This window comes from Eurosta solidaginis, chromosome 2 (genome assembly GCF_040869045.1).
Source record: "Eurosta solidaginis isolate ZX-2024a chromosome 2, ASM4086904v1, whole genome shotgun sequence".
In the NCBI taxonomy this organism is placed as follows: Eukaryota; Metazoa; Arthropoda; class Insecta; order Diptera; family Tephritidae; genus Eurosta; species Eurosta solidaginis.
Window position 1 is genome coordinate 202,661,085 of NC_090320.1, and position 13,123 is coordinate 202,674,207.

Consider the following 13,123-nt stretch of genomic DNA (forward strand, 5'->3'; position numbering starts at 1 on the left):
GAAATCTTACTGCCGTTACTACTCAGCCACGGCTCCTGGACAAGGATTATATCCACTTCGCCTTTTTCAAGGCAGATCAACAAATTTGCGGAAGCAGCCTTAGAGTGCTGAAGATTGATTTGACGGATTTCCATCAAAAGCGCTCTTCTTCCGCACCCCATCCTTGGCGGATTTGGTTAGGGTAATCGCAGGTTTTTTTTTTTTGCGAGATGTGCATAAATGTCTTTATACATTTTCGTGGGGCATTTGTGTTTTTTTTTCGACTGTATTTAATTAATTAATTAATTATCTTTCCAAAAAACACGTTTGCATAAAGTGACAACACCGCATGGATAAATGGAAGGCAATTCAATGTCCCACATAAAACAAAAGTAGCGACTACCTCATAGTTTACATCGAGTAAATGCCTAAAAAATAACAAGTGACGGCTCTTATTATATTTATCCTCTTTGCCTACACGACATGGATAAATGCGAGACAAATAAAAATGTCCCTCATAGAAAACATTAGCCATCAATTTTTTTTTAATTTCCAGCGAGTTACTCTCCACTCGGAGCAGACTGGTGGCTCTTATTATATTTATCCTATTTGGTGGCAGGGTTAAATTCTAGTCAACTTTAAATTTAGCTCCTTCGATACTCATCGGCGTCACGAACAGGGCTATGAATCTTTCGGAGAACTTTTCTCTCGAACACTCTAAGAGTAATCTCATCTTCTCTCTACACCGCCCATGATTCCGAGACATGCATCAGGACAGGTACGATGAGCGACTCGTAAAGCGTAATTTTTTTTTTTCATCGAGAGACGACTACTCAGTCCAAATTAGTACTTGTTGGAAACGGGTTTTCTCCGTTTGATTTCTAGGCTGATATTATTTTTTGCTGTTAATACTGGTTCACACATAGACGAAATACTTAACAGTCTCGAATTTATATGCGTCAACAGTGAATTGGATGCCAATGTGTCAATTTTTTTCTGAAAAACAGCAAGTGCTTCGTCGACCAACTTTTTTTGCTTCTTTATGTAATCCAGAGAAGGCAGAACTTACACCGCTAGCGTTTAGGCCAATAATAATAATATTTTCAGCATACGCCAGTAATTGTGGTAAAAGTCTAGTTGAGGAGTCGACCGCTAATACACTACTAAAAATATCGAGAGAGGTGTCAAACGACGCGTCTTGATATCGGTATTAAAAATTTAAACTCGTTCAAAAGATATTAACGAAAAACCGAAAAATTACCCGCGGGTCCCTCCTAAACCGGGGGTGGGATCCATAGTATTTTTCACAGAACACCTTTTTGCGTTGGCGGCCTTCGGCCGCGCTTATAAAAAATTACCGTGAATGGGTCCAACACCGGTTTGGAGACCAAAATTATATCCGCGCAAAACACTTATGTTCACAATTTTTTTTGGGGAACACTTTACAACAACCACATGAAAATCGCCAAATTTAACTGCAAATACCTCCGGACAGATATACAATTTTTCTTTTCCTCCTTCGGATTATTGTTGCCGAGGTCAATACGCGTCTTTTGACACCTCTCTCAATATATTTTGACGCGTATTAGCATTCGACCCCTCAACTAGACTTTTACTGTAATTGTACCATTGTTTACTATATAGTTTGGCAGCTTAAGTAGAGGTTATGTTGCGAATAGAGTGGAAGGCAGTGGACTAGGCAGTCGAATGTCATATAATGAAGGAATGGTGTTCGGAGATTTTTCGAAGTTAAAAAAAAAAAATGATAAAAGCTTTAATATAAATAAAACGATTGTTTAAATAACAATAAAAACGTCATATATATTCTGTATACATAAATATGTAAGGATTATCTCACTTTAAAATTTGAATTAAATAATCTAAAGTTTTGTTTTGAAACTAAGTCGAGAACTGTGCGTGTGAATGTGCGAATTTTCACCGATCAGCTGTTAGTTGCGCTACTTGGTAAAATTTACAATGAATTGTACGCTCTTATAATAGATTGTACCATCACGGTTTAGTTTCGCAGCCTGATTTTTAAGCCGGACATTGCCATTCTTATTTCGTCATTGACGGGTGCCGAAACGTGTTTTCCATCATCGACTATTATATCCGATAGTCCGCCTATTATTTTTGTTGCATGGACTTATCGCATACGACTTAAATTATATCTGGCGCCGCCTAAGGCGACCATTCCAGTTTTGGAGTGACCGGCAAGTTTCCATAAAAAAATTATTTGCAACCCTGGCGCAAATTTTCGAGTTGTCACTTGTGATTTCAGTGTGTTTCTTTCAGCTTCTAGAAGACTCGCAAGTTCATATTTGCAGACCAGAAAAACTTTGGTGCAGCACGTTTTCCAAGTGAAATTATTAATTGAATATAACGCAATTATATTTTAAATAGTTTGCGTGATAAATTTACGCCTTAAAAATATTTGAATAACTCAAATCAGAAATGGACAAGGTAAGAAAGGAGTTTGGAATTATACATTGCGAAAATCGAAATCTTTTGAGTAGGAATGTGAAAACCGTGCTTAATATTGCATTGCAGGTGAATGAACTTAAGGAAAAAGGAAATCGCGCACTTAATGCTGATAATTATGATGAAGCGATCGCTGCATATACGGAGGCTATTGCACTAGATGATAAAAATCATGTGCTTTATAGCAACAGATCGGCCGCATACGCAAAAGCTGGTAAATATGATAAAGCTTTAGAAGATGCAGAGAAAACCATAGCCTTAAATCCGACATGGCCGAAAGGATACTCGCGTAAGGGAGCTGCAGCGACCGGTTTGAAAAATTATCGAGCTGCAATGGAAGCTTACGAGGAAGGTGAGTATCGGGGTGGTGAATCATGACACTAAAAAGTCAACACAACATGAAGGGCGGATTGCCGGGGTTACCCAATTGCAGAATGTTAATAACTCTAGCAGTAAATTATACACATAAATATTTACATATATTGTTTATATGGTAGGCTTAAAGCACGATCCTCAAAATGCGGTACTACATCAGGGTATACAAGAAGTCACTTCCATAGTTTTACAAGCGATGCAAGGGCGTTTCCCAACGCCAATGGATGTAGATCCTCATTCGCCGCCACCTAAGACACAGGAGCCCAAAAAAGCAGAACCACCCAAACCAGCTGAGCCAGATGTCAATGCAATGAGCGGAGAAGAGCGTAAAAAGTATTTCGCAAAGAAGGAAAAAGAGGCGGGTAATGCTGCATATAAGAAGAAAGATTTCGATACGGCTATGAAGCATTATCATTCTGCACTGGAACATGATCCGACCGATATAACCTTTCACAACAATATCGCAGCAGTTTATTTTGAGCGTAAACAATATCATGAGTGTATAAAGGAATGTGAGAAAGGCATTGAAGTTGGTCGTGAAAATCGTGCGGATTTCAAATTAATTGCAAAAGCGCTAGCACGTATAGGTAATTCGTATCGTAAGATGGAGGATTATAAGCAAGCAAAAATTTACTTTGAAAAAGCCATGTCTGAACATCGAACACCAGAGATTAAGACTGCGCTCAGTGAGGTTGAAGCTAAAATAAAGGAGGAGGAAAGACGCGCTTACATAAATCCCGAATTAGCTGAGATTGAGAAGGACAAAGGTAATGAATTATTTAAAAAGGGTGATTACAGTGGTGCAGTGAAGCATTACTCTGAGGCAATTAGGCGCAATCCTGACGATCCTAAGCTATACAGCAATCGTGCCGCATGCTATACTAAATTGGCTGCTTTCGATCTTGGTCTTAAAGATTGTGAGACATGTATTCAATTGGATGATAAGTTTATTAAGGGCTACATTCGAAAGGGAAAAATTTTACAGGTTTGTAATCACTTTATATTAGAAGTAGTTTTGTTCGAGTTGTAAAATAAATATCTTTGTTGCATACACACGTAGGGCATGCAAAAATCGTCAAAGGCAGCGGCAGCTTACTCAAAAGCTTTGGAAATTGATCCTCAAAATGCTGAAGCACTCGAAGGATATCGCGTGTGTTCGATGTCGTATCATCGTAGTCCTGAAGAGGTAATGAAGAACGCAATGGGGGATCCAGAAGTACAACAAATTTTGAAAGATCCCGCTATGCGCGTTATTCTGGATCAAATGCAAACTGATCCCAAAGCGGCTAAAGAGTAAGTTAATTCAATTGTTTCAAGCTTCTATTGTTTACTTAAAACCGACTGCAAATTTTTATTACAGTCATCTTCAAAATCCAGCGATAGCTGATAAAATAATGAAACTTATTGAGGCGGGAATTATCCAAATACATTAAATAACCATTTTGCCTAAACAAGAAGAAAGGAAATATATCAAGCGAAATAAAAGAACAAAAATAAGTTAACGTCTATTGCATTGCAAACGTTTGCAAAAAAAAAAAACAAAATTCGCACCAATTAAGGAACAGTGCATTTCGGAGTCCTCTTAACATAAAAAAAAAACTCAAAGTATGCAAACTATATAAAATATATGTAAAACAAGAAGAATAACACTTATTCTGGTTGGCCTATGCTTTTCATTTTTTTTACATACATATAAAAACTATCTGCAAACCAGTCTTAGATTTATTTACTTTTTATATGGCTTTCTATGAGTTTTCCGTACTTTATAAAATAATAGTCGTTTAGTTTTAAATTAAGTATTTGCGCAAAAATTGTAATTCCTTCAATTGAAATAAAACACTTAAAAAGTTCAAAGTTTGCGATATTAATTTTTAATGGGGTTGTTGGTGTTTTTTTAGCAATAAAAACACTCCCCAAAGGTTTTGGAAAGTGTTATCGATGTTGATGGCCCGGTAACAAGCACCATTTAGGTACAAGTTCGACCATCTCGGGAACAGTTCAATATTGTCAATATGGCTTGAATCTTCTCTGCCACAACGCCTCTCACCTATAGTTCCATGTGTAACTTGGGGTCGCCAAAGCCTCGCCGCATGTAGGTGATGTTGGCAATTGGAGAAGATATAGGCGCATATTGCGATTGTCGATCGCAGTAGGTAGTCGACCGCTGAGCGATAATCGACTATTTGTAATGGTTAGAAAGTGGTTTATATGCTTTGAAAAATAAAAAAATATTGATGTATTAACGATAAAGAAACTCCCCGAAGGTTTTGAAGAGTGGTATCTATGTTGATGGTCCTTTGGTGCTGGATATAGATCCAGTACGTTCCGGTAACAAAGTACCTTTACCACCCCACCCCTACTAACCCGCTGGGGGAGGGATTACTTCTAATGCGATCGTTGATGTCGGAGGGATGTTAACTAGAGTGGAGATGTTTCGGGTTACATAACCTTCCTGCATTCGCTGGGCCAAAACTCTATGCGAATGGACAAGGCGAGTACATATTAAGTAAAGAAAATCTACTCTGGTACCGGGCCTCTAGTACAGCATCCCAATCGTAGCCGAAGTGGCGTCCTTTTCCCTGGATGGATTCCTTTCCTCATCTGCGAGTTTCGGGTTTTCGACATTTAGAACAAAGTTCACCGGGCAAGTATTCACAAAAACCTGTGGCGACTCATCATGGATTTGTCTGAGGGTCCGGTTATGCTCATCAGGAATGAACGGCTGTTTTCTTATGCACATATCTCCACTTTTCCACCATTACTTCACTTCGCGGACTTGCAACATCAGACATTTGGTGTAAATTTTAGCCAACCAGGCATGTGGTTGTTGTTGTTGTGGTAGCGATAAGGACACTCCCCGAAGAAGAGTGTTATCGATGTTGATGGTTCTTTGCCGGATGCAAATCCGGTACGTTCCGGTAACAAGCATTATAAAGGCACCAGCCCGACCATCTGGGGAACGATTTGGTATTTTTATTTTATTTATTTATTTATTTAAAGTCGACGCAAACACAAAGCGGTCGACTAATTATTGTAATAGACAGATATATATGTAAAATACAGAGCCATTCTTAAAATTAAAAAATTCAAAAAAGGTACATAGAAAATTTGTATGTTATAAACATTTGACATCGCATTGTATAAGAAATAATAAAATTAAAATATCAGGCTAAACATAAGAGTATAGCAGTATGTAAAGCAGCAAACGAACATTCAAAGCCAATGCAGTTATACAAATCATTGTACCGCGAGCACCAATGGCGCAGGGGACTGTTTCTAGCAAAATTTTGCCGGCATAGAGGTAAATGAAAAGGCACAAAATGCCTGGACGCCCTAGCAGGAACCGCAAAATTTAGTTGACTGATTAGGTCAGGGGAGTCAATCACACCAATGATGAGCTTGTGAATGAACATAACGCCAAGTAATACTCTACGATTCTCTAGAGATGGCAAATTAATTAGAAGAAGTCTATTCCTGTATGGTGGAAGATGAGTACTTGATTCCCAGTTGAGACCTCGTAATGCAAAAATTAAAAACCGTCTCTGGACCGACTCAATCCGATCAACATGGATTTGATAGATCGGAGACCAGACACATGAACAGTACTCGAGAATAGGACGTACCAGCGAGGTATAAAGGATCTTTGTGAAATAAGGGTCATCAAACTCTTTAGCCCAACGTTTGATAAAACCTAATACACCAGTTGCTTTGTTTATAGCGGTTGAAATATGTGTGGTAAAACTTAATTTCGGATCAAAAATAACTCCTAGATCAGTAGCAATAGATATCCGCTCCAAGGGGTCGCCGTTAAGTGTATAAGATGATAGGACCGGCTTCACACGGTGAAAAGTCATTTGCTTACATTTAGAGTAATTCAAAAAAAGTAAATTTGCAGTACACCAGCTTTGAAATGAGTCCAGATCGGCCTGAAGCTGATTAAAACAGAACAAGTTCGAAGGCAGATATGTGTAACAAAGTTTTACATCATCTGCATACATAAAAACTCTAGAATGTAATATAACCTTTGGTAAGTCGTTAATGAACAGGTTAAAGAGTAATGGACCCAAATGGCTACCCTGGGGCACGCCAGAAGTTACATCAAACGACTTTGAAAGATTGTTGTTAAAGAAAACTCCAACCACCAAACCCAATTGTCAACCTCACCTATCCGCGGCGAATCCTGTTTCACTAACAGACGAGGCTCTGGCGACCCCAATCTCCTCAAGGAACTTGGGGGTAGGGAGGGAGGGAATGGCCTGAAGGTTTAATGTGGCCACATAAATCGTTCCCGAGATGGTCGGGCTAGCACCTTAATGGTGCTATGGTACCGGAGCGTACCGGATTTGTATCCGGCAAAGGACCATCACATCGATAACACTCCCCAAAGCGTTCGGGGAGCAACCTTATCGCTACAACAACAACAACAACAACCCCAAGCTCCTCATGGAACTTGGGAGGGAGGGAATGGCCTGAAGGTTTAATGTGGCCACATAAATCGTTCCCGAGATGGTCGGGCTAGCACCTTAATGATGCTATGGTACCGGAGCGTATCGGATCTGTATCCGGCCAGGGCGTTGTTGTTGTTGTTGTTGTAGCGATAAGGTTGCTCCCCGAAGGCTTTGGGGAGTGTTATCGATGTGATGGTCCCTTGCCGGATACAGATCCGGTACGCTCCGGTAACACAGCACCATTAAGATGCTAGCCCGACCATCTCGGGAACCATTTATGTGGCCACATTAAACCTTCAGGCCATCCCTCCCTCCCCACCCCCACGTTCCATGAGGAGCTTGTGGTCGCCAGACCCTCATCTGTTCGTAAACAGGATACGCCGCGCATAGGTGAGGTTGACAATTGGGTTTGGAGAAGATATATATTGCGCTAGCAACCTGAAGGGTTCCGCTACACAGTCCCTTGAATCTGGTATTTTAGTCGCCTCTTACGACAGGCATACCTACCGCGGGTATATTCTGACCCCCTAACCTGCTGGGGGTACCCATATCCATAACCATCTCCAATGTGATCGATTAATGGTGCCTTTACCTAAAAATCGTGAAAATTTCACAAAAATGAAGAAAACGCAAAAAATTACAAACATATTCCACAAAAAATAAGTCTCTTAGCCAAAACGCGGCCGATGTGCTGTGATGGTAGCGTGCTCCGCCTACCACACCGAAGACCATGGGTTCACACCCCGGGCAAAGCAACATCAAAATTTTAGAAACAAGTTTTTTTTTTCAATTAGAAGAAAATTTTTCTAAGTGGGGTCGCCCCTCGACAGTGTTCGGCAAGCACTCCGAATGTATTTATTTCTGCCATGAAAAGCTCTCAGTGAAAACTCATCTGCCTTGCAGATGCCGTTCGGGGTCGGCATAAAACAAGTAGGTCCCGCTAATTTGTAGGAAAGATTAAAAAGGAGCACGACGCAAATTGGAAGAGAATCTCCGCTTAAAATCTCTTCGGAGGTTATCGCGCCTTACATTTATTTATTTACTTAGCCAAAACGTATTCTAAACAATGTATAAAATAATTTTGAAATTTGATCGAAGGAACCTATACCCAAAATTTGTTGATGATTGAAGCATGGCGGAACGAGACAAGGTGGCAGCATGGGACAGCTGATTATAAACTTTTTTTATTTGATTTGATACATCAACTTCCTGCGCAGTACGATTTTGACATTTGTCCATCGAATTTACAAAAACAAAGCACATAGAATTTTTATTTATGTTTGTAGGTATGTATGTCACTATGCTGCCACCTTGTATCGTTCCGCAATGGATTGAAGTGTGGGAAATACGTTTCCATAGCGAACATACACACATACAGAATTTAATTTTTATAGAAGATGTAGATAGACTGAAGCAAACAAATTTTTTTAACGGCGGCAGATTACTAAACGTCCAAAAGGCATAACAGCCAAACTCAACAATGCAGTCAAAGTTTAGGTGTTAAAATAACTTAAGTTTGTACGGCAGCCATAGTTTTTCCCCATTCCACATTTTACTGGAGGTGTTAGGACTTAACGTCACATAGCTCCTTACCAATTTTCATTATCCTACCATTACGACATCCAGATATATGCAGTATAATATATTCCATTTGTATGGGAGGTGCTACGCCCCCTTTTTCCTAATTTCATATTTTCTTGACGGTGTTAGGGATTGACCTCATATAACTCCTTACTGAATTTCAATGTTCTGGGATGTATACCTTCAAAGTTATGCAGTACCAAAGATTCCATTTGTGTGGGAGGTGCCACACCCCCTTTTTCCTAATACCGCATTTTCTTGGTGGTGTTAGGGATTGACCTCATATAACTCCTTACTGAATTTCATTGTTCTGGCATGTATACCTTCAAAGTTATGCAGTACCAAAGATTCCATTTGTATGGGAGGTGCCACGCCTCTTTTATATTTCGAAATTATTTTTAGCCTAAAACCTTCCCGTTGCTGTTGTTGTTGTTGTTGTAGCGATAAGGTTGCTCCCCGAAGGCTTTGGGGAGTGTTACCGATGTGATGGTCCTTTGCCGGATACAAATCCGGAACGCTCCGGTACCATAGTACCATTAAGGTGCTAGCCCGACCATCTCGGGAACGATTTATGTGGCCACATTAAACCTTCAGGCCATCCCTCCCTCCCCACCCCCACGTTCCATGAGGAGCTTGGGGTCGCCAGAGCCTCTTCTGTTAGTGAAACAGGATTCGCCGTGGATAGGTGAGGTTGACAATTGGGTTTGGAGAAGCTATATATTGCGCTGGCAACCTGAAAGGTTGCGCTACACAGCCCCTTGAATCTGGTATTTTAGTCGCCTCTTAAGACAGGCATACCTACCGCGGTTATATTCTGATCCCTGGAGTCCTTCCCGTTGATCGAAGGAACCTATAACCAAAATTTGGTGATGATTGAAGTGTGGGAAATACGTTTCCATAGCGAATACACACATACAGAATTTGATTTATATATATATAGACCAGGGATGCACCTTAACGTTAAGCTAATCGTTTATCAAAAAATTTCCACCGTTTCCGTTGAAACACTTCGAAATATTATCGATAAAGAAATTATCAAGATAAATTGTATCTCGTTTTTAACCGAAACGAAAAGCTTTCGTTAACGTTAAAAACGTTAACAAAAACGTGATACTTTATGTTTGAATTGTGCTGGCAATGCTATAGCCATGGTGAAGCCGTAAGGTGGCAACAACGAGCGCATATACACACACAAACTCTATGTAATTTGTTTGTGTAATTCGTTGGTGGTAATGTCAAAAATACTCTGAGAAATGTTTGTACTGTCAAAATTCATGAGAAAAGTTGCAATCAGCTTGGCTAATGCTTTCACCTTTAATGACTCCGCCATCAATCAGCTTTGCCAGCATAGTTTGAAATTAATAATCAACATAAACGATTTGATTTCGTTTGGATATGGCAGAAAACGAAACGAAATCATTTCGTTAATTTGACGATCTTAACGTTAATAAACGAAACGAAATGACTTCGTTTCGTTTATTAACGTTGATTATCGTAACGAAATGATATCGTTTCGTTGGTTAAGCATGCCTGATATAGACTAATATGGCTCTTGTTAGCCGTATCAGAATTGTATATTCAGAATTCTGCACTTCGGTATTTGCTACATCTGCATTATTTTAAGCCCCTTTGTTTAAAAACGGCAACACTCCTAGGTTCCCTCACATGCAACTCTGCGGGAAGATCCCTTCATTATTTGTAGTGTTGTCAGGTTAGCCTTTTCGAGGCTAGATTTAGCCCTTTTTTTGCCTTTAGCCTCGAAATTTTTTGTTTAGCTTCGTGACTTTTTTCTAGCCTTTTTTACTCCGAATGTATTTTTAAAAATTTCTAAAATAAAATAATTTCAATAGTTCCTGTGAACACCTAATACTAAAGATTAATTCTTTTTCTGCTGAAAATTCGTTGAAAATTTGAAAGCCAGATGTATTTTCTTACTTTGAAAAAGTGAAGTATAGTTATTCTTCAAGTCAGATAGCATTAATAGAGCTGCAGTGGCGAAAACTTATAACTATACAATGGAAAAATGTACACTCCGCCATTGAATTTTGGTCGGAAGTCCGAGATCATAAAAATGCATTAAACGAACCTCCTTTTTTAGAACTTGTCTAATTAATATTTAGTTTTTTAGTATTACCACTCAGTAACGCGGAGGTTGAAAGAGTTTTTAGTGGCATGAAAATTCTGAAAACTAAATTAAGGAACAGACTAAAAATTAAAATGGTTAATGCACTGCTTAATATTAGATGCTCGTTAAAACGCTTATCTAAATGTTGTAATGACTTTGAAATTACCTATGATCTCATATCTATGGTAAATAGCGAAACTTTATACCCAGACATAAGCTCTTCTGATTCTTCAGATGGGGAATATTTTATATAAATAATTAGTTTGTAATATTTTTTTATGTATATACACATATGCAATCATTTAAAGTAATCTCATGTGCTAGTCAAAGAAAATGTGCCTGATATGTTTTGAAACAGGAAAATATGCTTAAGCTATGTTTATAAGTTTTTATTTACAAATGTGTAAACTAAAATATAAAAAAAAATTTAATGAATTAACCAAAAAATTTCTGGCCTTTTTTTATTTTTTTTCTAAATTTAGCCTTTTCTAACCTTTTTCTGCCAATCTAGCTTCTTTTTTTGCATCACATGGGAACACTGATTATTTGCAACAAAGATGACATTTGCAATTTCATGAAAATCAAAGGTGGCAAAGTGTGAAATTAATTTAAGAAAATTAAGTAATTACGCTAATAAAATGGGAATACTCGGTAGTAAAAATATAACTTTAGCATTTTGCCTGCTCGTCAGCGTCATTTTCGTGGGGAACATTAACTTTGGCGTCGATGCAAGTGAAAAAGAAATACCCGCTACTAAATTTGGACAAAATATTGGTGCCCCTACAATGACCATTTTGTATTGGTAATTAATTCAAATAGCAAATATATATCAACTTTTATGTTTCCTATTATCTAACATTTACTATTTACACTTCCAGTTACTCATGTGGTTACCGGAAAGCTTTTGAGGATTATGTTAATATATTATCGGAGCGTTATCCACAAATCACAGTGAACGGTGGCAATTATGATCCACCCGGCTTTAACATGTATCTTTCACGCATTGTATTTGCGGCGAAGATTTTATTCATTGTAGTGATTGTATCCTCATTTGATATATTTGGTATAATTGGTCAACAGATGCCTGGTTGGTGGCGACATTTATTGGAAAACAAACTTTATACATGCATTATGGTATTCTTTGTGGGCAATATGCTTGAAGGGCAGGTAAATGCTCATAAGATATAAGACTTATAATATAGTGATAAAGTAAATAGTTTCATTTACTTACATTTAAGTGCAATTTAATCTAAATAATACCTTATCTCATTTTTAGCTTGTTGCTTCTGGCGCTTTCGAAATCACATTAAATGACGTGCCTGTGTGGTCAAAATTACAAACTGGGCGCATACCAGCACCGCAGGAGCTGTTTCAAATCATTGACAATCAACTATTGTTCACAGAACCAATTCAAGAGAATCCAGGCTTTGTTAAATAATAATTAAAAGACATAAATACATATTTACTACACAACAATTAAGGGTTAACTTTGGGGATTGCTTTTGTAGTCTTGTATGAATGTAAAACGAAGTGGTCGAAAAGTAAAACATAAATGGCGCGCTTTATGTGAGGTTGTAATTGCCAAATATTTGCCGTTTCACTTGACCTAAGATGCTGTTTTAGTAAGAACCTAGTTGGGATAGTTAATTGCGATAAGTAAATATTCTTAAGGCATGTGTAACCCATTTGGTTTGTTTTAAGTTTATTAATTTCCGTCACATTCTTCCCGATTTTTCTTTTTGTTGTAGTATTTTTTTTGTTTTTTTTAATTGTTTTTTAATTTTTTTGTGTTCCTCATTTAATACTGAATTTTTGTTTTACATATGTTTGTTAAAAGATTACAGTGTAAATTTAAAACATTAAACATAAAAAAGTAATAAAACCAAATTAAATTAAAAGAACTAAAATATAATTTTTCAAATAAAGAAATACAAAGCGCGATACATGTACATCCGAAGAGATTTAGGTCGAGCTTCTCTTCTAATTAGCGTTATGCTCCTTTTAAGTTTCCCTAAAAATCGACAAGACGGGACCTACATCACTGCTACAACAAGAACAACAACCACAGAGGACCTACATCGCTTCCCACGCAGCCGGTTCTATGTACCGGAGCCACTCGGAATTTTTCCAGACC

General features: G+C 38.2%; 2 protein-coding genes across 2 annotated transcripts; both read left to right on the forward strand.

The window, feature by feature from the left end:
- The first annotated feature begins 2,248 nt into the window (after positions 1-2,248).
- On the forward strand, positions 2,249-4,301 carry Stip1 (Stress-induced phosphoprotein 1). The gene is made up of 5 exons (XM_067769836.1): positions 2,249-2,442; positions 2,530-2,812; positions 2,958-3,820; positions 3,896-4,128; positions 4,196-4,301. The coding sequence occupies exons 1-5, from the start codon at positions 2,434-2,436 to the stop codon at positions 4,266-4,268; spliced, it is 1,461 nt and encodes a 486-aa protein (XP_067625937.1). The 5' UTR covers positions 2,249-2,433; the 3' UTR covers positions 4,269-4,301.
- Positions 4,302-11,530: 7,229 nt separating this feature from the next.
- Positions 11,531-12,901, forward strand: SelT (selenoprotein T). Its single transcript, XM_067769837.1, has 3 exons — positions 11,531-11,791; positions 11,868-12,156; positions 12,266-12,901. Exons 1-3 carry the CDS (start codon positions 11,628-11,630, stop codon positions 12,425-12,427), a joined length of 615 nt encoding a protein of 204 aa, XP_067625938.1. The 5' UTR covers positions 11,531-11,627; the 3' UTR covers positions 12,428-12,901.
- The last annotated feature ends 222 nt before the right edge of the window (positions 12,902-13,123 follow it).

Excerpts from the sequence above, each read along its gene's own strand:
- Stip1 (XM_067769836.1), top strand. Across the intron at positions 2,813-2,957 it reads AATGGAAGCTTACGAGGAAG|GCTTAAAGCACGATCCTCAA; the intron begins GTGAGTATCGGG and ends TTTATATGGTAG. Across the intron at positions 4,129-4,195 it reads GATCCCAAAGCGGCTAAAGA|TCATCTTCAAAATCCAGCGA; the intron begins GTAAGTTAATTC and ends TTTTTATTACAG.
- SelT (XM_067769837.1), top strand. The coding sequence starts at position 11,628 with ATGGGAATACTCGGTAGTAAAAATATAACTTTAGCATTTTGCCTGCTC. Across the intron at positions 11,792-11,867 it reads ACAATGACCATTTTGTATTG|TTACTCATGTGGTTACCGGA; the intron begins GTAATTAATTCA and ends TTACACTTCCAG. Across the intron at positions 12,157-12,265 it reads GCAATATGCTTGAAGGGCAG|CTTGTTGCTTCTGGCGCTTT; the intron begins GTAAATGCTCAT and ends TCTCATTTTTAG.